At 39.3% G+C, this 23,321-nt stretch overlaps 1 protein-coding gene across 2 annotated transcripts in view; it reads left to right on the forward strand.

Moving 5' to 3' along the window:
* Positions 1 to 23,321, forward strand: part of LOC107983242 (protein eyes shut homolog) — a 206,204-nt gene that overhangs the window by 152,428 nt on the left and 30,455 nt on the right. For both annotated transcript variants that reach the window (XM_062969078.1, XM_062969079.1), the window contains exons 7-8: positions 19,949 to 20,053; positions 21,086 to 21,225. In XM_062969078.1, coding sequence (XP_062825148.1) covers positions 19,949 to 20,053; positions 21,086 to 21,225 — 245 coding nt within the window. The remainder of the gene's footprint in view (positions 1 to 19,948; positions 20,054 to 21,085; positions 21,226 to 23,321) is intronic.

Genomic DNA, 23,321 nt, shown 5'->3' on the forward strand with positions numbered 1-23,321 from the left:
CCTACATTCCTTTGCCATTTTCAACATCCTATAAATCTTAAGATCTGCCATTCCATTTATATTCAGTGCCAATATAGTTAAACCACCCATTTGTTTTGTATAATTCCATTTTTATCTCTCCCCCTTGTCTCTTCAGTTTCTTTTCTTCTTCTCTCCCCCTTTTTGCCCCCCTCCCTGGATCCCCATTGTGCCCCTTTCCCCTCAGAGTCCAGTCCTTTCCCTTCTCCCATCAGAGAAGGACTCGAAAGAGTTCTATTCTCTTCCCTTCCCAGACTCCACTTGGCGGCTGCGTTGCCCTTCGCCAGTTCCCACACCTGCAAATTATTTTAACCCAGTTTATCAAAGTGGTTTTTTCCCTCTTACATCTTGGATCTTGTTTCCATTCTCCTTGTTTCCTCTTTCAGCTTTTGCTTTTTTAGTTCTCTCAATTGTTTTTCCAAAGTTCGTATTTGGTCTAAGTCCATTTGCTTCAAATTTCTTAAGTCTACAATCTCTTGTAAATCTTGACCATGCTCTCCTTCCCTATTCATCAAGTCTCCAATAACAGATATACTCTGAGTCGAGCATGATTCTATTTGCCCGCCTCTGTCTGCAGCTTCCAGCTCTGTTGATCTTATCTGTCCAGCTGCCTGAAGAGTGTCCTTGGCCTTCTTACTCCCCTTCTTTCTTTTGAAGCTTCTATGGACCTCTTCATTATCTGACTCCTCCGTCTCATCCGATACTCCCCCTTCTGTACAAAATCTCAGAAGTCTAAGCATGGTTTTTCCACTAGCCAAATCAGTAGCTTTATATAATTTACCATCTCTATAGACGATCAGGGTGGCAGGAAAAGCCCAAGTATATCGCTGGTTCTTCCCCTCCAGGACTTTTGTAATTTCTTTCATCTGTGCTCTTTTATCCAGTGTCTCTGATGAAAGATCCAGGAGAGGCCAGACCTTTTTACCTGCCAAGGTAAGGTCTTTTATTTTCCGAAGCTGATTATACACCTTTTCCTTCGTTGCCTCCCTTGAAAAACGGATCAAAATGTCTCTGGGTTTTTTTCTACCTCTATAAGCCCAATGCGATCGTTCTATATCGTCCGGTGAGATTTCCATCAAAGTCTGTAGCCAACTGACAATATTTTGTTTTAAATTGTCACTCATCTGAAAATCCTGCCCTGCTGTTCTCAGGCGTATATTTGCTCTTCGTGACCGATCTTCCTGGTCAGCAATCTTGTTTAGGAGTTTTTGGTTTGCACTTTCTAAATGTTTTTTTAAGTTGGCTATTTCCTCTTTCTGTTTTCTAGTCTCCTCTTGCATCTCCATAAATTTACCTTCATACTGTTGCACCTTTGACTCCATTGATCCCAGCCGGGTGTTAATCATTTCAACTTGTTCTTTTAATTCATCATTCCCCTTCTTTAAGCTATCAGAGCTTATCTTTAGTTCATTCAATGTTTGTAATATTTGGTCCAGCTTCCGCCCCCATTCCACTCCCTCCGCCATTATGGCACTCACGTTCAGTTCTTTCCTTCACCCGGTCTTCTGATTTATTTTCTGAGGTTTCAAGTTTCAGACGCTCAAACTGCGATCTGCTTTGCTTCCTCTTTTTTCACGACCGGGTCCAGGTTGGAGAGAGAGATTTATGATCTTCCTGGGCTTTAAAAATAAGCTTTATTTCTTTTGCAGTTAGGGAGCTCTCTTAGGCACGTCTATCTTATCTGACGCATGCGCAGCATCCCCGAGATAATATAGACCATATAATCTTGACACAGGGGAGCTCCCTGACCCCATGCCATTTCATCAGCAAGTGTGGCACCTATTACATGGGGGAGCATCACCCAAACTGGGCAGAAGGCTCCTGTGTTTGGAGGTAAGCATCCAAGGAGACCTCCACTCTGGTCGGGGTCAGGGCCTCTGCTGGAAATCACACAATGTTGTGTGATGGTAGACATAGGGCTTCACCCTTGAAGCTTCCTAGGATGTTTGATTTGGTCAATGTGATGAGATCCACAGAGAAGAATGTGATTATAGCTTACTCAGTGGGAAAGAATGAAAGTGTACCATATTATACTCATGTATAAGTTGACCTCATGTATAAGCCAAGGGCAGGATTTGGAGCCAAAATTAAGGATTTTGATGTGATCTATGGTTAAGTTGTGATTCATTCCATGGAGAGGGAAAAACACCAATGTTGTCTTAGGGGGACAGTAATCCATCCATTATCCCCCACCATCATTTCCCCACCTGGGCATTCAAAAAGACCAGAAGTGGCACCATGAGGAAAAAGTACAAAGAGTCAATCTTCTTTAAGGTTCTCCCAGAATAGGGGATGGTGTGTGTATACGTAAAATACTCACATTGACCTACAGCTAAGTTAACCCAGGAGTTTGGGGCTGTTTTTTTTTTTTTACTATAAGTTTTAGATTTTTAAATTTGAGAGTATACAGGATGCTCTCAAATGGAATGGTTTTGAATGGAGCACAAGGAGGGGAAAACTGTCCTCTGTTTCCATACATTTTACACATATGCCATTATGCACACATAAGACACTAGTTGAATGTCAGCCATTGGGTTTCTTGAAACAGTACCAAAATGCTAATTATTTCCTTTCTTTTTATTATATGTTTCTTGGCAGAATGAGTGACAGGTTCCCTGTGGGATTTTTCCACTTCATCTGTCAAAATATATTGGCTGGCTTTAGATATATTTGTACCTTCTCTTGTGTGGGTAGGCAACAATTTGCTACTCTGCTCTAAGCCGCTAAATATCTTGGATTAGCTCTGGTCACTTGGTTAGTCAACATTCAGTTACTTGCAGTTTGAGTGTGAAAAACAGGGATTGAAAATTATTCTTTTTAGAAGTTCATTTGCCAGTACATAAATGGTGATTGATTTCTGTGTCTTCATCCAATGTTACTGTCATCATTTCATGATATGAGTCTCCGATGTTTTAATGGCACATCGGAGCAGTTGTTAAATGTGCAGTGATAGCCATCTTCATCCAAAATTCTTCATAGAGCCATGGAATAACATGTCATGTAAAAAGGGAAGATATTTTTGGTCTACAACTTTTATCTGCCTATCAAGTATGGTTAATGAGAAAGCTTGGATCCAAAAAAAACTGGAGGGCCAAATGTTCCCTGTTTCTACTGTACATTGAATCAATATATATATATATGGGTAATGAAATTTCAGCCTAGGACAAAACAACAAAACTACACATCCCAGAAACACTAAAATTGGCAGCACAAACCCTCATCCATGCCTCTACATTCATACAAGAAAAAGAAAAGAAAAATAAAGTCCTAATTAGAGGGAGAGGAATAATTGTTTTTATCTAATTGCTGCCAGTTAGAAGGCTAAGCTCCACCCACTTGGTCTGCTGTCAGTTAGAAGGCTAAGCTCCACCCACTTGGTCTCCTAGCAACCCACTCAGCACAGGGCCATTTCAATCAGGCCTCTTCCACACTGCCTATAACATACAGATTATCTGATTTCAACTGGATTATATGGCAGCGTAGACTCAAGATGAGCACCAAACCCCCAGAGTCAGACACGACTGAACTTAATGTCAGGGGAAAACCTTTACCCTTTACCTTAACTACCACCAATTCCTCAATACTTTATTTCCCATACCAACATACTTCGCCACAGCAACGTGTGGCCGGGCACAGCTAGTGTAAACTATATGACAAAACTGAGACCATCTCTTGAATTCATGTAACTTTCAAAAGTATAGTTATTATTTTACTTGTCCTAACACTCTTACAACTTGAACAACATATGTTTAAACTTTACACTTAAAATATGTATGAATACCTAACCCACACTTCCCAGTGCCTTTATCATACAGGTAGAATAATCATACTGCACTAAGGGCCCTTCTACACAGCACCTAAAACACGGAAGTTACCAGGTGGGGGGGGGGAGGGTGGATACATGATGCTAGTGGTAAATCTAGGCTGATTCACTGCAACAGACAAAAAAACATGTATTATAAATGTCCACTCATATCCTGATTCTAGCTATGAACCCACCCGATTGCTGAGATCCTCTGGGGAGGCCCTCCTCTCACTTCCACCCTCCTCACAACTGCGTTTGGTAGGGACGAGAGAGAGGGCCTTCTCGGCCGTGGCTCCCCAACTCTGGAACTCCCTCCCCAGGGAGATTAGGTTGGCTCCCTCTCTACCTTCCTTCAGGAAGCAACTGTAGACTTGGATGTTTCAGCAGGCCTTCGGAGATAGTCATTAATTAATCAGCCCCAGTGGGTTTTTAATAATTTATCCTGTTTTTATTACGGTCTTTCCATTTATGTGTTTTAAATGAAATTTTTATCTTGTATTGTTGTTTATATTGATATATTGTATTATTGTTTTATCTTTTTATATTGTGATTGTATTGTGTTGCTTATATTTTGTTCTTATGTTGTTTGGGCCACTGCCCTATGTAAGCCGCCCCGAGTCCCCGTGGGGAGATGGTGGCGGGATATAAATAAAGTTTTATTTTATTATTATTATTATTAGCTGGAAAATGAGCATATTCACATTACTGTATCTCCCTGCACTCAGGAAAAACATGTGATTTCCTTCCCTCCCCCTATGGACCCTGTACAAACACATGTCTGCTTTTTAAAAGTCTGAAATTGCTGGTCAGCTGGTTGGGCTGTGAAAATTAGAACCATGTCTGTTTGTTCATGTGTTAGTTCACTTTGTGTGTCTATATAGGTATCTCTTTCAGTGATGTGCTTGTTTCTGATTTGATTTTGGATTTTATGTATTAATTAGTTTGCTGTGTGGTTATATACAATTTCTGCCTTTTGTATTGTTGCTTTTAATGTCTTCTCTCTCTTTTGAATTGTGCACATATACAGTCCAGTGCATAACAGGGTTTTTTTTTTTTTTTTAAAAAAAAACAAAAAACAAAAAAAACCCTTCCACAGGATGTCCCCCGTCTGTCCTCCACCTTGTTCCAATAGAGAGGAAGACTGTGAGGATGGTGGGGGACCCAATCCTGGGACTGACAGGTCTGTGTGGGGACCTGCAGTCAGGTCCTGGGATTTTTTAACCCCCATTTTAAACACAGATTTTTGTGCTATCTGGAAGCACCCTAACTGAAGTTCTGTATGGCTTATTGCATATGGCCACAGCAGCTTTGCTTTTGTGCAATCTTAGTAAAGGTAAAGGTTTCCCCTTGACATTAAGTCTAGTCATGTCCGGCTCTGGGGGTTGGTGCTCATCTCCATTTTTAAGCCGAAGAGTCATGTGGCCGGCATTACTGCATGGAGCACCATTACCTTCCTGCCAGAGCAGTACCTATTGGTTTACTCACATTTGCATGCCAACCTTTCAGGCAACAAGTTCAGCAGCTCAGCAGTTAAAGCCGCTGTACCACTGGGGGGCTCCCGGTGTAATCTTAACTACCCTAAATGCACCAGCTCCTACCTGATCTTGAAAGCTCAGGCCTGCTTAGTACTTGGATGGGAGACCACCAATTAATACCTGGAATTGCAGGCCAAAACACAGAGGAAGGAATTGACAATACTATCTTTGAGTATTCCTTGTCTAAGAAGACATCATAAATTGTCATAAATGAACAGATTACTTGAAGGCACACACATGAAAATTTATTCACATGGCTGTAACAGTGCATGAAGATGTATGTGTTTGTGTTTGTATGCAGGGCTGTCCTTGGGCATTTTGGGAAAGGGCATTTTGTTTATCTTCATTAGTAATTCTCTGTTGGTTCATTCTATCACATCCCTGTCTCTTCCTGATACTTGTGTCCTTTTGACCCCATTGCCTGCACATTAATGTGTCTGACCCAGTTGCAATTGCAAGGATGTTGTTCGTTTCTGCAAAATGAAATTAATAAACATTGGACATTAATGGGTTCCTTCCAGCATGGTTTGCTGATCCCAGTATATTAACTTTGGATGAACTGCATTTCTGTTTATATTCATATGATATAAGGATCCTTGGAGCCAAACTATACATTAAGTTAATTAAGTAGTGTGTTGTGTTGTTTTTATTTACTTGCAGGAAAATGTGTATAGCTTAGTTCGAATCAGTTTGTGGGTCAGCTCAACCATTTCACTTTAGAAATCACCCCCAGCTATTACTGGTGGATCTAAAGGGCTTTTCTCCTTTTTAACAGTTTTGTGAACTGACGTTTTAGACAATACTGCCTACCTTGAGTTGTGTTTTTTTTTTTGTAAGTAATGTCCATATAAAACAGAATGTATATATGAATAATTCTGCTACTATATAGAAGTACGTATTGACTCCAAAGTATGTTCTGGTAATTTCTTGGAGCATTAACTTCAGGGAGAAAAAAAACCCCAAAGACTAAAGGAGCATTCACTAGTTTCAAAAGAAACAAAAAAGAAAACTGGGCTTGGCTATATTAAATTTCTCTGACATTACAAGGTTGTGCTTCTTTATTTCAAGCACAAACATCATTGAGGCTGAACTCTATATTCAAATCGATGTATTTCTGGAAGGTGCAGTTAATTTTACCAGCAATGAGATTATTTTAATTAAAGTATTTTTTCCACCTTTAAATGAAGTGTCTAATACGCCCAATCAATTCCTGCCAATATGATCATTCTACATGCAAGGAAAGATAGTAATTAATTAAAGGAAGCTCCTTCAAGGACAACTGGTCAGCTATGTACTGCCTGAGAAATCGTTGGCAGGGGCTATTTCCCCTTACAATGTCATTAAATGACATGCATTAAATAGCATCTGCTGCTAGTATGGAAAATATATTGTGTAGGAAAATAAAAACAGAAATGGGACATTTTGAAATGAAATATGTGTTATGCCTTTCATGGTTACCTTTTAAACTCATGATACATAATGAATAAACCCCCCATTTTCTGTAGTGGTATAAAAAGAGGGAAACAAATAAATGTGTTCAGTGTTTTAAAATGACACATTGCTGGTAGGACATAAATTGTATTTAACTGATGCTAGTGCAGAAAACTATGCACCAACTATGCCCAACAAAAAGCTTGTAGAACATGAAAGAGTAACACGTTTTTTTCTGGCATAAGTCCTCATGAATGGAATATTGCCTTACAAGGCAGACATTTCGACACAGGTGGGAAGGGAAAGGAAATGCAAAAAAGAAAAAACTATTGTGAGGAGGATCTTAATAATGGCTGTGCATCAGTTAGCATCGGTTATACATGAGCACCAATATGCAGACTAGTAGACATATCCTGGGAAAAATCTATGTGCCAAAGATGAAATCTATATGCAGAAAATGAAAAACAGAGGAATTCCTGCAACTGAGTATTAGGCTTAGACCAGTCATACTAGGATTCAAATGCTCGCTAAGGGTGCAACTACACTATAGAAATAATACAGTGTGATACCACTTTAACTGTCATGGCTCAGTGCTATGGAATCATGGGAGTTGTAGTTTTAGAAAGTCTTTAGCCTTCTCTCTCAAACAGTGACAGTGCCTCACCAAACTACAGTTCCAGGATTCCACAGCAAAGTGGTGTCAATATGAATTGATTTCATAGTGGAGATGCTACCTAAGTCAACAACTCTATCAATTTTTCTGCTTTTTTAATCAATGTCATAGAGATAATATCAAAACACCACAGTAGCAAGCTTAAATTACTATTTTTAACAGAGACATGAATTTGGTGGTGGTGGTCATCCCCAACATAGGGCAATTCTATTGGTGAACCTATTATAAGGTTTTATTGTTCAAAGGGGGTTTGCCTTCACCCCCCTCTGAGGCCAAGAGAGTGTGACTTGCCCAAGGTCACCCAGTAGGTTTCCATGGCCAAGTGGGGGATCTAAACCCGGGTCTCCAGAGTTGTAGTCCAACATTCAGATCACTACACTGTGCTAAGCTAGTCATATAGAAATAAAAGAAAATTTGAATATGGAATTCAATTTATACCCCATGCTTCTTCCAAAAGTGATTAATAATTACAAAAAAGCCCAAAACATTAATTAAAACACCAATTATTATTATTATTATTATTTAAAAAAATACCCAAAGCAATCCCCCCAGGTTTCTCGCATTAATTTGAAATGATTCTCATCAGCGGGTCATCTGCCAGAAGCTTTCCATTGTTTTTTTCACACACATATGCAGATACTTGCTGCAGCGCATGTACAGAGTGCAGGAATGCCCAGGTTTTTAAAATGCAGATATGTGCTACTGCCATCCATACCAGTGAATCTCATGAAAATCTCGTGAAGTTCTCCGCATGCCTGGGATATAATAGATTCCGTTGTAGCACATTTTTCAGCTGAACCTGGTTCTTCTCCTGACTTTTTTAAACATGGATTTTCCCTGATTAATGCAGTTCCGTCAGGATTATGGGTGTGCTTCATTTCAACCCCCCCCCCCCCCAAATAATCCACTTCAACGTGGACTATAAATCCTATGTAGATGGGGCCTGAGAATGAATTTTGGAAAAAGTTGATATAAATTAGAATAGAGAATAGAGCCCATGAATCTCCAGTGATTTCAGATATCAGTTTGGCAGAAACCTAAATTTGTTGTTTCAGCTATACCAGTATTGTCATAATGGGAGTTAAACAACTAATGAGTGAAAATTATTCATTCCTAAAAGTCTGAAGCATTTCCTTGCTACAGTCCTACAAATTAGATTCTACTGAGCTCAGTAGGACATATTTGCAGGTTAATACTTTTAAGATCTAGATTCACAACTCATAATTTCCCAGCGAGATTGTTTGTATACCAATAATTGTTCTCAGTTTCCAAACAATCTCAAAAGCTTGACACATTTTATGATGATGGGTATTTGTTAACCCTCCTAAAATGCCATTAGCTTTGTACACAAAGCTTAGAAGCCTTTTAACAATACAGTAGAGTCTCACTTATCCAAGCCTCACTTATCCAAGCTTCTGGATTATCCAAGCCATTTTTGTAGTCAATGTTTTCAATATATCATGATATTTTGGTGCTAAATTCGTAAATACAGTAATTACAACATAACATTACTGCGTATTGAACTACTTTTTCTGTCAAATTTGTTGTCTAACATGATGTTTTGGTGCTTAATTTGTAAAATCATAACCTAATTTGATGTTTAATAGGCTTTTCCTTAATCCCTCCTTATTATCCAAGATATTCGCTTATCCAAGCTTTTGCCGGCCCGTTTAGCTTGGATAAGTGAGACTCTACTGTATATGCTTTTTTTAAAATAAGGAGATGGTTATTTCATAAACAATTATCTTTATCTGGCTTTGGGGAGGAAATAAGCATCCTATTAGATTTTAAATTTGTTCATTGTCATTTCCTATTTAAGTGTTCCTGAAATTTTGGTGCAGCTGTATGGTTTATAATTTATAAACATTGTGCCATTAAGAGCAATTAGGTATTAAACTTTAATAGCCAATGTTGTTGTGGATATTCTATAAATCAATGCAAGAGTGTTTGAGGTACAATTTACACTGCTTTTGTTTCTGAACTTCTCTGCGGTGTAAAGTATATGTCAAACGCAATCAAGTATCACTGAGGAAAGACACTCAAACTCAGAAAGCGTAGATAATAATTAGTAACACTATCCTTTCACAATATGCAAGGAAAATGTAGGAATAAAAGAGGAGGGAAAAATAGAAAAGAACATATAAGGATTTTTAAATGTTGTTAAAATCTTTCACCTAAACATTCATACAAATTATACTCCTGAAATAAATTTTAGAACATCAAGATTTTATTAGCTTTTTCTTACAGATCATAATATTGTACTAAAATGTATCACATCCAACCAAGCTGTCCTATTCTTGTGGCAATCTTATGAGGTTCAGTGCAGATACTCTGTTGTTGATATCTTAATCTTGCATTGCAAACACATTCACCCGTTCCTCTTGGGCATAAATGCTCCTCCTTTTTCATTTGTGCTATTATGTCTGCAGCATGGTCATTAAGGTTTATGCTAGCCAGACTTTAAAAAACAAAAAAACAAAAATGAAAATGTCTCTACATGCCATGCCATAACTGTATTTTGAACCCTAAGATTACACTCCTCTGTACAGTTACCTGGGAATAATACCCACTGAGCATGATGGCATGCAGAGGTTGATGCTTTGAGTGTCCTCATTTGAATTGCTCTTTCTCATTACACATAGCTTTCTGGATTTCATATAACGTATACTCTGAAAATTATGGCAGAAATTCCCACTGAGACTGAAGGTCCTAACAAAGAAAGGGGAAAAAAATCAATGTCATCTTCAAAGTGAACTGAAATACAAAGAATATATATCATAACTGAAGAGTCAAATGGCATTGTTAATTCATTGGGCCTTATTCTCTTCACTTATTGGATCTGTAAGGCAGAGGACTTTAAGAATATTGTATTATTGTAAACTTTCTATACATGCACATACATACAAGCAGTCCCCAAGTTACAAACATCTGATTTACAAACAACTCATAGTTAGGAAGCGAGGAGAAAGGAGAGAAAGTGAGAGTTATCATGGGGAAAAGTGTCTCCACTGAAGCTTCGTCACTAATTGTAGTTTCCACACCAAATCAGGGGCAGAAAAAAGCAAAAGAAATGTCACAGAGGTGTTAGCCTTTCCCTATGCTATCCAAAGCTTGTGTGTCTGTGTGTGTTTGGCTGGAGCTGCACTTTAAAAATGTACCTGTTCTGACTTACACACAAATTCAAGTTAAGATCAAACCTACAAAACCTATTGTGTGTGTGTGTGTATAACATATTTCTTCTGAGATATGTGTGTGTCTCTCTGTGTGAATACATATGCAAATGACTTAAATCTCGGGACCTCATCACATTGAGAAATTTCCCCATCATAGGACATTTCAGCCTCTTTTCAAGCATGGAGAGGCACCGAGCTTATCACATAATGTTAAAGGACTTCTGGCAGTCATACATAACACTCCATGGTTGAAAAGAGACATAAATGTCCTTTAAGGAGGGAAGTCTGAACATGGTTCAGCAATTGTGCTCAGAGCTCCTACCTCCAATCATGTATTACTTCCATGGTTCCAGCTGAAAAGCAGGTGGGATGGGAATTGTCAAAGTTTCCTGTCCTTTCATGGCCTGCCAATCATTCTCCTTTATCATAAGGGTTTTTGGGCAGGGCAATGTTATCGCATGGAAAAAAGAGGTTTTAAAATAGTTTACTGTCTCCTTTATTAAAGGTGTGCAAAAATTCCGATGTTGTTTTGGGTTTTGGACAACTGAACCACTGAAATAAAATGCAGGAAGCCACCCCTCCCCCCGAACTCAAACAAAACAAGATAGTCCCCCCCCCCCCCACACACACACAAAATTTGTGAAAATTTTGTTAATTTCATTAGTATATCCTGAAATGGGATGGCTGACGAACTAGAGGGGTGACTCTTTATGCTAAAGGATGGTCACCCACCCTTTCCCATCTCAATTTGATGAAGTCATAGGTCTCATATGTTGGTGTGGCAATAAATCCACTCAGGATCTTAGTCTGGATTTCAAAGAAACTATTCAAATTTGAAGGATAGGATTTTACATCTTGGATGCCTCTTTTGAAGTTAGGACCAAAACCTGGAATAGATTTTTCCACTAAAATGGAACCCAGTAGCCAATACTATTTGTGACGACTTTTTCTGAACACGTGTTTCTAATAATTTTCCCAAGATGGAATCACCCTATTCTCATGTGTAAGTCCAGAAGATTTGGACAAAAACTCATGCTCCAAAAAAAAACAACAAAAAAACATTTCCACTTATTCATTGGTCAACCTGATTATCTTAACTCTTATCAAAAACTGAACCATCTCCATCTCTGAGTGAAGTGGCAAAGGGCAAGAGCTAAGTCCATTCCAGGAGAACCTAAAAGAAGCATTGACTCCCTCTACCCGCTCTGGAATGATGTCACTTCTGGCTTTTCAAAATGTTTGAGCAGGGTTGGCTAGCCCTCTGAGGTCACATTGGTGCTATGTGGAATAACCCTCGACTTATCCATGGGTCATATCAAAATCCATAATTTTACCCCAAAATCTGTCCTCAACTTAAACATGAGATCAATGAAAATCTATTTGAGAATGCATAACCCGGTGAGTGAATTCTGGACACCCTCCCTTGTTGCCTTACTGTTATCTGAATTTACTTTAAATAAAGATCAACTAAGGACATGTAATTAAGTCAATAGCAAAATGAAGCCATTTTAACCTAATTGTTTTCTTCACAATCTATCTCTCTTATGCTCTTCCTACCTGTTAGACTAGATTATTATTAGAGGAATGTCTTATTTAATTGTATACCTAAAAATCCTATTTGCCTGTTGTTTATGGTTGCAGTCCTCAATGATTCAATACTCACGCAAGAACAAAGTGATAATTAGACATTAGTCTTGGATCTGGATCAGTTTGACTAAACGTGATTTCTAATAGAATCATAGAATCATAGAATCATAGAATAGTAGAGTTGGAAGAGACCACATGGGCCATCCAGTCCAACCCCCTGCTAAGAAGCAGGAAATCGCATTCAAAGCACCCCCGACAGATGGCCATCCAGCCTCTGCTTAAAAGCCTCCAAAGAAGGAGCCTCCACCACGGCCCCGGGGAGAGAGTTCCACTGTCAAACAGCTCTCACAGTGAGGAAGTTCTTCCTGATGTTCAGGTGGAATCTCCTTTCCTGTAGTTTGAAGCCATTGTTCCGTGTCCTAGTCTGCAGGGCAGCAGAAAACAATCTTGCTCCCTCCTCCCTATGACTTCCCTTCACGTATTTGTACATGGCTATCATGTCTCCTCTCAGCCTTCTCTTCTGCAAGCTAAACATGCCAAGCTCTTTAAGCCGCTCCTCATAGGGCTTGTTCTCCGGACCCTTAATCATTTTAGTCGCCCTCCTCTGGACGCTTTCCAGCTTGTCAACATCTCCCTTCAACTGTGGTGCCCAAAATTGGACACAGTATTCCAGGTGTGGTCTGACCAAGGCAGAATAGAGGGGGAGCCTGACTTCCCTGGATCTAGACGATATTCCCCTATTGATGCAGGCCAGAATCCCATTGGCTTTTTTAGCAGCCGCATCACATTGTTGGCTCATGTTTAACTTGTTGTCCACGAGGACTCCAAGGTCTTTTTCGCACACACTGCTGTCAAGCCAGGCGTCCCCCATTCTGTATCTTTGATTTCCATTTTTTCTGCCGAAGTGAAGTATCTTGCATTTGTCCCTGTTGAACTTCATTTTGTTAGTTTTGGCCCATCTCTCTAGTCTGTCAAGATCGTTTTGAATTCTGCTCCTGTCTTCTGGAGTGTTAGCTATCCCTCCCAGTTTTGTGTCGTCTGCAAACTTGATGATCGTGCCTTCTAACCCTTCGTCTAAGTCGTTAATAAAGATGTTGAACAGAACCGGGCCCAGGACGGAGCCCTGCGGCACTCCACTTGTCACTTCTTTCCATGATGAAGACGACGCATTGGTGAGCACCCTTTGGGTTCGTTCGCTTAGCCAATTACAGATCCACCTAACCGTAGTTTTGTCTAGCCCACATTTTACTAGTTTGTTTGCCAGAAGGTCGTGGGGGACTTTGTCGAAGGCCTTACTGAAATCCAGGTATGCTACATCCACAGCATTCCCTGTATCGACCCAACTCGTAACTCTATCGAAAAAAGAGATCAGATTAGTCTGGCATGACTTGTTTTTGGTAAATCCGTGTTGACTATTAGCAATGACCGCATTTGTTTCTAAGTGTTCGCAGACCACTTCCTTAATGATCTTTTCCAGAATTTTGCCTGGTATTGATGTGAGGCTGACCGGACGGTAATTGTTTGGGTCGTTCTTTTTTCCCTTCTTGAAGATAGGGACCACATTCGCCCTCCTCCAATCTGCTGGGACTTCTCCCGTTCTCCAAGAACTCTCGAAGATAATTGCCAGTGGTTCTGAAATAACTTCCGCTAGTTCCTTCAGTACTCTTGGATGTAGCTGATCTGGCCCTGGGGACTTGAATTCGTTTAGAGTGGCCAGGTGTTCCTGGACAACTTGTTTCCCTATTTGGGGTTGGATTTCCCCCAATCCTTCGTCCATTCCATGTTTCTGAGGTTGAAGATGGCTTTCTTTTTGTGAGAAGACTGAGGCAAAGAAGGCATTAAGTAGTTCTGCCTTTTCCCTGTCCCCTGTCCTATCACCCCATCTTCTCCTTGCAATGGCCCTATCGCCTCCTTTTTCTTCCTTTTTCTACCAACGTAAGCAAAAAAGCCTTTTTTGTTGTTTTTTATGTCCCTGGCAAGCCTGAGCTCATTTTGCGCTTTAGCCTTGCGAACCTTTTCCCTACATCTGTTGGCTATACGTTTGAATTCTTCTTTGGTGATTTCTCCCCTTTTCCACTTCTTGTGCATGTCACTTTTGAGCTTTAGCTCGGTTAGAAATTCTTTGGACATCCATTCTGGCTTCTTTGCACTTGTCTTATTTTTCTTCTTTGTTGGCACTGTTTGCATTTGTGCCTTGAGTATTTCACTTTTGAAAAACTCCCATCCATCCTTAACTCCCTTGTTTTTTAATATCGGCGTCCATGGAATGCCGCTCAGTAATTCCTTCATTTTTTGGAAGTCAGCTCTCTTAAAGTCCAGAATGCGTGTTTGACTTGTCTTAGTTTCAGCATTCCTTTGTATTGTAATATTTGGTGGTCCATTTCGTGTAATCCTCTGAAAACAGAACGGAGAGGAGGGAACCAAAAACCTGGGCAAAACAGATCAAGAAAGCTGTATTTATCGACAACTGGAGAGGATGGAGTTAAGTCTGCATTATACCTGAGGCAGGGATCTACCATGGGGCTCCTGGAGAATTTCCTGCAGCATCTTTTCTCCCTCCTGGTTGTGATACTCTAGGCTGCGTGAGCACTGGAAACCAAACACCAAAGCCAATAAACACTCTAATATCTTTATTAAGGAATTGAAGGAATAAAACAAAAATAAGCAGAATATGTAGTTCAACAATAGACCTTCTGGGAAAGTCCAAAAATAGTCCAGTATTATGAGGTCAAATGTCCAGTATTAGAGTTTAAAGATAATAATCCAGTAAACCAAAACACACTCAAACTTCCAAGCAGTTTGAGTGGGGAATAATCCAGGTCTTTTGCAAGAGTCTCAAGAAGTCAGTCCAAGGCAAGGAGTTCAAGGCAAGGCAAGGAAACAAGACAAGACAAGACTGGAAGTAGTGGATCCAAACGTGGTCCAAACTTGGCTAGAAGGCGAGGCGCTGCACCCAGTCTACTTGAGAGTAGAGCGCCACAAGGACTAGAGGCGACGTTGATGCTCCAACTGACACGTTGACACCACGCTGGCTGGCCAGCGCGCAGAACTTTTAAGGGACTTCAAATCTCCCTTTCAAACAGGTGTCCAACACTTTTCCCAGGGGAAAAAACTGACTAAAGACAACATCTTCACCAGATGCAAGCCTCCCTGGAAACTCACAAGGGAAACGGTTTAATCAGCATTCTCTTTGGCAGCTAATCTCGCGCTTCTCCTCAGACTGGCCTTCTCTGAGCGGCTCGATTCCCAAAACAGCCTCCTTTGAAAAGGAGGGGAAATGCTGGGAACAGACTCGGCTTCAAGGACTCTTTTAATGAGCTCTGGGCTTGAATTGTCAACAGGGAGCATCTGGAAGGAAGCGGACTCTTGCTGAGTCAGCAAAATTCCTAAATCCTCATCGCTCTGGTCCGCATCGAGCACAGGGTCATGACCCGAAGGTCTCTGTGACATCACACTGGTAGTGGAAAAGTTCCCTAGGCTCCTTCTCCAGAGAGGGTCCTACTGGGAACTCTTATTCTCAGCAGCACTTGCATGGGGTGGGCATTGAAAAGTCTATCAAAGCATGATGGGAGTTGAAGATTTTCTCTCTCTCTCTCTGTTTCTCAGCCACTAAAAGGCCTGGTTGTGTTCATGCTCTGATTAGCTGAGAATTGCCACAATTGACAACTACAATTCCCAGAACTCTCTCTTGTGGTTTAAAAAAGTGTTATGGTAAAAATTTAAAATAATTCTAAAAAATCAATAGATTGGTGAATTGTTCTGAAACTTGGCAGGCCTGCAGTTGTAAATGGGGTCTAAAACTGAGATAGGTTTCATGCAGATAGGCCTTAAGATGAATGATGATTAAGCTTTTAAATTTTCCCATTGCAGCCAATGGGCTGAATCTTTGCCAAATGAAAATGGCAATACTCCTCCTGATTCAAGTAATTTCCTGGTAAACAAAATGAGGGGTTAGCCAAAATTTGACCCTGAAACAACATGCCTTTTAGCCGAATTGCACAAGCCTATTAAACATCAGAAGCCAAGTAGATTACCATCAAGATATTTCCTTACGTCCATTGAATAGTTAATCTGAGTTTGCTATTGTTAAATCTGTATTTTCAAGCAATATTAAGGTCTAAAGAGAAAGTTTAGCCATTTTCTTGACTTTTTGCAATGGAAGTGATATAAATGTTTCACATAAGCATACATTGTTTGGCAAAGATGTATAGCATAATTCATACATACATTTTATAATATTTGTTACAAAAGATATTTGTCATATATAGCACTCAGTCTAATTGTAAATGTAAGTGGAATAGATCCAATGAAGCAATAGAAATTTGGCAATACTTATTTAAGTTTCATTGAATCAAGTGATCTACTTTGTTTCGGGCTGACAATTCAGTGTAAGTCATATTTTACTGCATTCCTAAACCCAACTAAACTATTCTTAACATGTTTAGAAGGTACCTTTATCAGAACTGAACCCCAACTTGTCCCAATTACCTATTACTTCTTTATCAATGTCCACAGCAAATGAGGCATTTTATGGGTTAGTTGAATCCATTATAGCCACAATCTCTGTTATGCTGGAAGATTTTTTAAAAAGATAGTTCCTCTATGAAGAATATTTAAAGGCTTTCTACCATTGGCAAAATGTATTTTTCCATTTTCCTGTTCAAAAAGCCATTTTAAATTATATTGCATCTGTTCCATGTTTTTTCAGTCCTTCCTAAGCAAAAGTAGTTTTATTGTCAATTTGATATACTTGATTAGTAATAATGATCTTTTGCTCTCCTCTTCCCTGGGTGAACACAGTTATGGATTACTTCCAATGCTGAGTACAATAAATCATTTTAATTGATTGGAGAAATCATTAGTTATTAAATAATGCTAATAATCAAATATGAATTTATTTATGTTTTGATCTTAGGCTACAGGTAAAATCTGACATTCTATTAAATATTTAGGATGTCATGAGTTACATTAAGGCCTTTACATATTTCCATTGACAATTACATGAATGCCCCTAAAATCCACTTTAAAAGCTAGGCAGATGCATCAACCAAGGGAGTTCTTCAACATGGAGGTAGGGGTATTGCAGGATAACTTGTCCAAACATCTCCTGCTCACAGGTTCCTCTTGCTAGTTGTAGACATAGGCGAGAACTCATGGCTGAATATGAGGTCTTCCAAGGGTAGAGTCTTGGCAGTGGATCCGTAAGTGATTGTGGGGACCTATAACACCCCTAAGCAGCACGAACACTGGAAACCAACACGGAGGCCAATAAACAATCTAATATCTTTATTAAAGCAATACAAGTTCTAATCAAAAATAAGCAGAATATATAGTCCAGCAGTTGACCTTTTAGAGAAGATCAAAATTAGTCCAATAAAATGAAGTTATATGTCCAGTATTAGAGTCTAAAGTCTATAATCCAAATAACCGAAACACACTCAAACTCTTTGGAAGTTTGAGTGGGGAAAGAGCAAGGTTTCACAGGAAGATTCTTGAAGTAAAGTCCAGAACAAGGATTCAAGGCTAGGGAAGGTATTTCGTGATGGATCTGAAACGCAGTCCAAACTTGGCAAGGAGTGGGACGCAACTCCCAGACTACTTGTGAGTAAACGCGCCGGTGGGCCGCTTGGAAGCTCAGGAACAAGAGACGATGTTCTTCATTCAATAGTCACGTTGACACTGCGATAGGGAAAACTCAGTGTAGAACTTTTATTGAAGTTCAAGAGGTCCCCCCAAGCAGGTGTTTGACTCCCCAAATCTTCCCAGAGAACGGAGCTGTTTCAACATCGCACCAGATGCCTGCCTCCCCGAAACTTCCCAAGGGAACCGATTTAGCCACAATCGCCTCTCTCCGCTAATCTCACGCTTCTCCTTAAAATTTGCCTTTGGGAGCGATCTGTTTTGAGAAAAGCCCTTCTATCAAACACCAAACTTTCCGGAGAACAAGGCTCCGTTTCAAGGGCGTCTCTAATTGACTCTGGCACTGAAATGTCAACAGGAGACATCTGGAAAGGGATGGAATCTTGCTGAGATGGAAGAAAGCCCAAATCCTCTTCAGTTTGATCTATGATGGCTGTGGGGTCATGGGCCAAAGGTGCCTGAGACATCACAGGACCTATTCTGGATCCACACAGCACAATGAGGACAAAGTGTATGTCTAGGGGGAAAGGGCGGAGGGTGGGAGCAGGGTAGGAAAATAATAATAATAATAATAATAATAATAATAATAATAATAATAATAAAAACAACAATGAGGACACATTGTTATTTACACTGAACAAATAAAAATGAGCTACACCATTATAGCAGCCACTCAAATTGAGAACCTTAATCAAATATTTGAACACATGGACTGAGAATCCCTTATCCAAAATGTTTGAAACTAGAAGTGTTTTGGATTTCAGATATTTGTGGGTTTTTGAATACCTGTATTTATGTATGCATATATACAAACAGTCCCCAAGTTACAAGCAAGAGAGGTTCTGTATTATTAATATTAAAATAGAAATAAACCAAGCACTATTTAAATAGTTAAAACTATTTAAACCATTAAAATCTATTTAAAACCTTATTTAAAGGTATGCACAAATGTGTCTGCTCACACATAAGTATGGCAGCAGATTAAAGAGGATCCTATGGGAATAGCCCCAATGGGTTTATTATGCATAAAATGATTTTGATTGTGTCTGAGTTTGTTTTCAAATTTTTGATGATTTCCTGGCAATGTTTTATATGTTCTTTGAGTTCAATGGGTTTTTGCCTATGTCTGTTGTGGATTGGACCATCAGGAATTTATGTATTTTGAGGTTTCTTTCCAACTGCTCTGCTTAGATATTACCTTTAAATGTGAATCTTGTATAGACATGGTCTTACATTTAGGTAAGCAAAACATGGATGCTTATCTTCAAGCACTAATCTTCAGAAGAAACAAAAACTATCTTATAAAGTTACTTTTAGTTCAACTACATCATTGCCTGTGAATGTTTCCATTGCAAACTTTGAGTTTGAAGGTTCAGCAGTAAGCATTCTCCACACAGTGTACGAACTATGCCATAAAACTATGGCATAAAAAAGGGTAGGCAAAGTATGAACCCTGAATGTGGGATACCCCTTGAATCCTCCTAACTACCTCCTTTTTTGGGAAAAAAGGGAGAGAGAAGACTAAGTTGCCTAAAGCAGTGTTTAACTTTTGTTTTGTTTTTTCAAAAACAGACATGGGTACTGTTCCATTATCTGGGTGCAGGCCAAATGGTGGACTAGACAGAGAAGGATAGTTCATTTTATTGGGGGGAAGTTAAAGGAGTAAAACCATTTCCCCTGTTTTCGCTGGTTATTCCCCCTCCCCACTTCCCATTTCATAAACGAGGGTTGTTTCTATGATGCAACATGAGTGGGGGGAATAACAGGAAAACAGAGGAAATTGTTTTACTCCTTCAACGCCCCCCCCCCATTGATTATCTTTCTCTGTCTGTTTAGTGCCCCTTTTCAGCCGCCACCCGGATAATGGAACAGTGCCGAGACATATTATTAATGTAGTCTTAGATCAAACCCTGAGTGAAGGGCATGGTATAAATCCACTAAATAAATACAAGCATATATTTTGACTATCTATATGACTGTGAAATTTTCTAGGGCAGAACATTGCCACCTAGTGTTTCTGAAGCCAAGCACCTCGATATGGCCCCTGGTACACTAAAAACAAATCCCTGTCTTTAAAAATGTGCAGGGGTTTTCTGTGAGATGGAAATCAATGAATGTGAGAGTGATCCATGCAAACATGGAGGGACATGTGATGACTCCTTAGGACATTTTACGTGCATCTGTCCAGTGGGTAAGTCTTCTTTAGCATCAATATAAATCGAGTTTTAATGCCCTTGGGATGGACTATCTGTTTTTCAGATAACAATAAGAGTGTAAAATGGAGAGTACTTCTGCATATTTAATGATCATGGAGAAGAGTGAATCTCAGCAAGGTACCTCTCAGAAGCAACAAGATGTGTTGAAATTCCCTGTTATGTGAAATTAATAAAGGTAGAAGCCTTCTCCAGTTTTCACTGGGAACCAGGAAAACATGTTTCACCATACATACTAATCTCCTCTTGAACAGCCAGATTCTATAAATCAATTGGTGTTACATATAAATAAGGATCTTTCAAGTATAGGTGTTTTGTGGTTGGGCAAAGGCTAGGATACAATCCAAAACGGAGGCAAAATGTCTTCTAGCACTAGATTAAAATAGTATAGAGCAGTGGTCCCCAGGTGTTTTTGGCCTTCAACTCCCCGAAATCCTAACAGTTGGTAAACTGGCTGGGATTTCTGGGAGTTGTAGACCAAAAACATCTGAAGACCCCAGGTTGAGAACCACTGGTATAGAGCTATTAAGAGCCATGTATTTTTTTTTCTAGGAATTGTGCAGGCAGAGTATCATGTTTTATAATTCTTTAAAAATGGAGGGATTAAATTTAGAACAGGTTGCAATGTGTGATGACTTGGGGAAAGTCCCAATGAATCATTGGAATTTATTCTCACATAAATATGCATACATTTTGTCTGTATATGTTATGTACATTTTTACGCTTATACAAAAATACATATTTATTATTTATTTTATTTACATCACTTTTACCCCGCCTTCTTTCCAAGGGGACTCGAAGCGGCTTACAGTAAATAGGCAAAACTTCAATGCCTAAAAACAATGTAAAAACAACAATTCATATAAAACAGATTTCAAAGTCCCATCTTCTTGTATGTGATAAATGCAATAATCAAAACTTACTGCATTGTTAATATTGACAAATTCAACCATGATGTTTTAATTTTGGTAGAAATTGATCTGATATTTTTTTGCATGTGTGTGTCACAGGATTTGAAGGTGAGCAATGTGAAATAAATATTGATGCTTGTCTATTCAACAATATAACCTGCAACCCAGGAGCCCAGTGTGTGGATAAACCATATGAACTTTCTTATATGTGTGGGAAAGCATGCAAAGGAAATTCAGAGGTAAGATAAAATTAAAAAATAAGATAGTATTTTCTCAACCTCTGTGCAAGTAGAAGAGAGAGGGAAAAAATAACAAAATGCAAGATCTGTCTCTGTCTGTGTATGTATAATATATGAATATTTTGGGGAAACCTTGGATTTTTGTATAATTGGAAGTGGAAGGGAACAATTCTAATATTTTCTCCCTCCTGCTTCATTTTAAACAGTAGTTTCCATCTATCCAAGTGGTTCTCAATCTGTGGGTCCCCAGATGTTTTGGCCTTCAACTCCCAGAAATCCTAACAGCTGGTAAACTGGCTGGGATTTCTGGGAGTTCTAGGCCAAAACACCTGGGACCCACAGCTTGACAACCACTGGTCTATCCTGAGCTGGTATGTTTGACTCTTGTAATCACACTACCCAAAACAAATATGATTTTGTACATCTCTGTAAAATCAAACAGTACTTTTTTGGACTTAACTGAACTAGTAAAAAATACAATTTTCACTCAAAATCCAGTTCTGGGATTCTCCACAATGCACAGCAACTTCTGGTGTGTGTGTGTAGCCCCTAAAATAGCAGTGTTCCACACTAAGTGAAGTTAGGGGATACTCCTGAGTTTACAGGAAACGTTGGAGTTTCCATGAGCTGTATAGCTAACTGGAAAGCTTAATCAGTTCAGTTTCAGCCCAATCTGTTGTCCAGTTAGGCCCCAGCACCATTGCCCTTTCCCTGCTTTCACCAGTGCAGGGGAAAAGGATGAATCATCCCCATGTCTCTGCTGTTTTTCTTCCCCAGCCATGAAGCTCCTTATGAACAGCTGCCCATAATGGCCATATCTGCTGGGGTGGGAATGGGATGTCCATATAATCAGCAAGAAGGAGGGGGTCACTTTTCTCCCTCCTTGCTAGTCACACATGTGCCCTGTTCTGACTTCAGCAGGCATGACCACAATGACCAAGCACATTTATGGAGCTCTGTAATGGGAAAACAGAAGAACTGTACTCTTCTCAAAATGGAATCAGAAACCTATACCTCAGAACAAAGGGAAAATTATATTAGCCCATCCAAACTAGGCATTGCGAAGGAGATTAGGTGAGATTCCAGATTCTACGACTCTGAGTCAGAACAACAAATGGTCAAAGATGGTGCATCAAGCAACATCTGGAAGGTTCAATGTTTGTTATTGCTATGTGAGGCAGTTCTAATACAAATTACTTTGAAAGTTCATTGCCTTACGTAGCCAATTATCTTATTGTTATCTGTGTTATGTCTGCTGATAGCCTTCCTACTGTCTGTTTCCAAAATTTAAATGTAAATTGTTGAATATGTGGAAAATTTAATATATTTCATTTTTTTAAATTAGAGTAAATATCTGTTATACATGGCAATGTTCTGAAATGGTGCGATAATCATTATGGCCATTTAGACTAAGAAGTGCTGATATGCTGACAATTCTGATGGGAGCTACAAAAGCAATTTAGCATAATATTTGTTAAAAGCTTTCAGACATATTTAATTTATTCATACAATCATTATACATATTATACTATGTGTTTGTCCTATTTGTTTTCACATATAGGATTCTGAGCATTTAATCAGGTAAATTGTGTTGCTTTCTGAAATAAATGAAAATAGTAGTAAATAGTACTTATGTGATGCATTGACATTTTGGTTTTTTGTCGTGCAAGGTTCAATAAATTAATAACATTTGCTTAATGAAATGAATAATTGCTAAAAGTAACTGGTATTTGGCATAATGTAGAATATATTACACTCCTGCAAGCTGTGTAGGCAATAAATCATTGCTGACCCAAAGGGTTGGGGCGAGGGAGATAAAAAACTCATGCATGAGTTGAATATGGCCACTTTACTTAACCCATCGAACCATTAAACTGCCAAAATTATTTTGAATTTGTGAAAGGCAAAAAGGGATTCTGTTGGGACAGAGAGTCCCATTTTAATCCCTAGCCTTTTGAGCAAATCACCTAATCTCCAGGGGCAACCCAATAACTGGGTTGTCACCTAACCTCCTCTGTCATGAAAGGTCAACCCAAGGAGCCTTTTCCTGAGATCCTCAAAAGTAAAGCGAGGAACCATCTCTAAGAGTAGTCCTT

The sequence above is a fragment of the Anolis carolinensis genome, chromosome 1 (genome assembly GCF_035594765.1).
Source record: "Anolis carolinensis isolate JA03-04 chromosome 1, rAnoCar3.1.pri, whole genome shotgun sequence".
Taxonomy (NCBI): domain Eukaryota; kingdom Metazoa; phylum Chordata; class Lepidosauria; order Squamata; family Dactyloidae; genus Anolis; species Anolis carolinensis.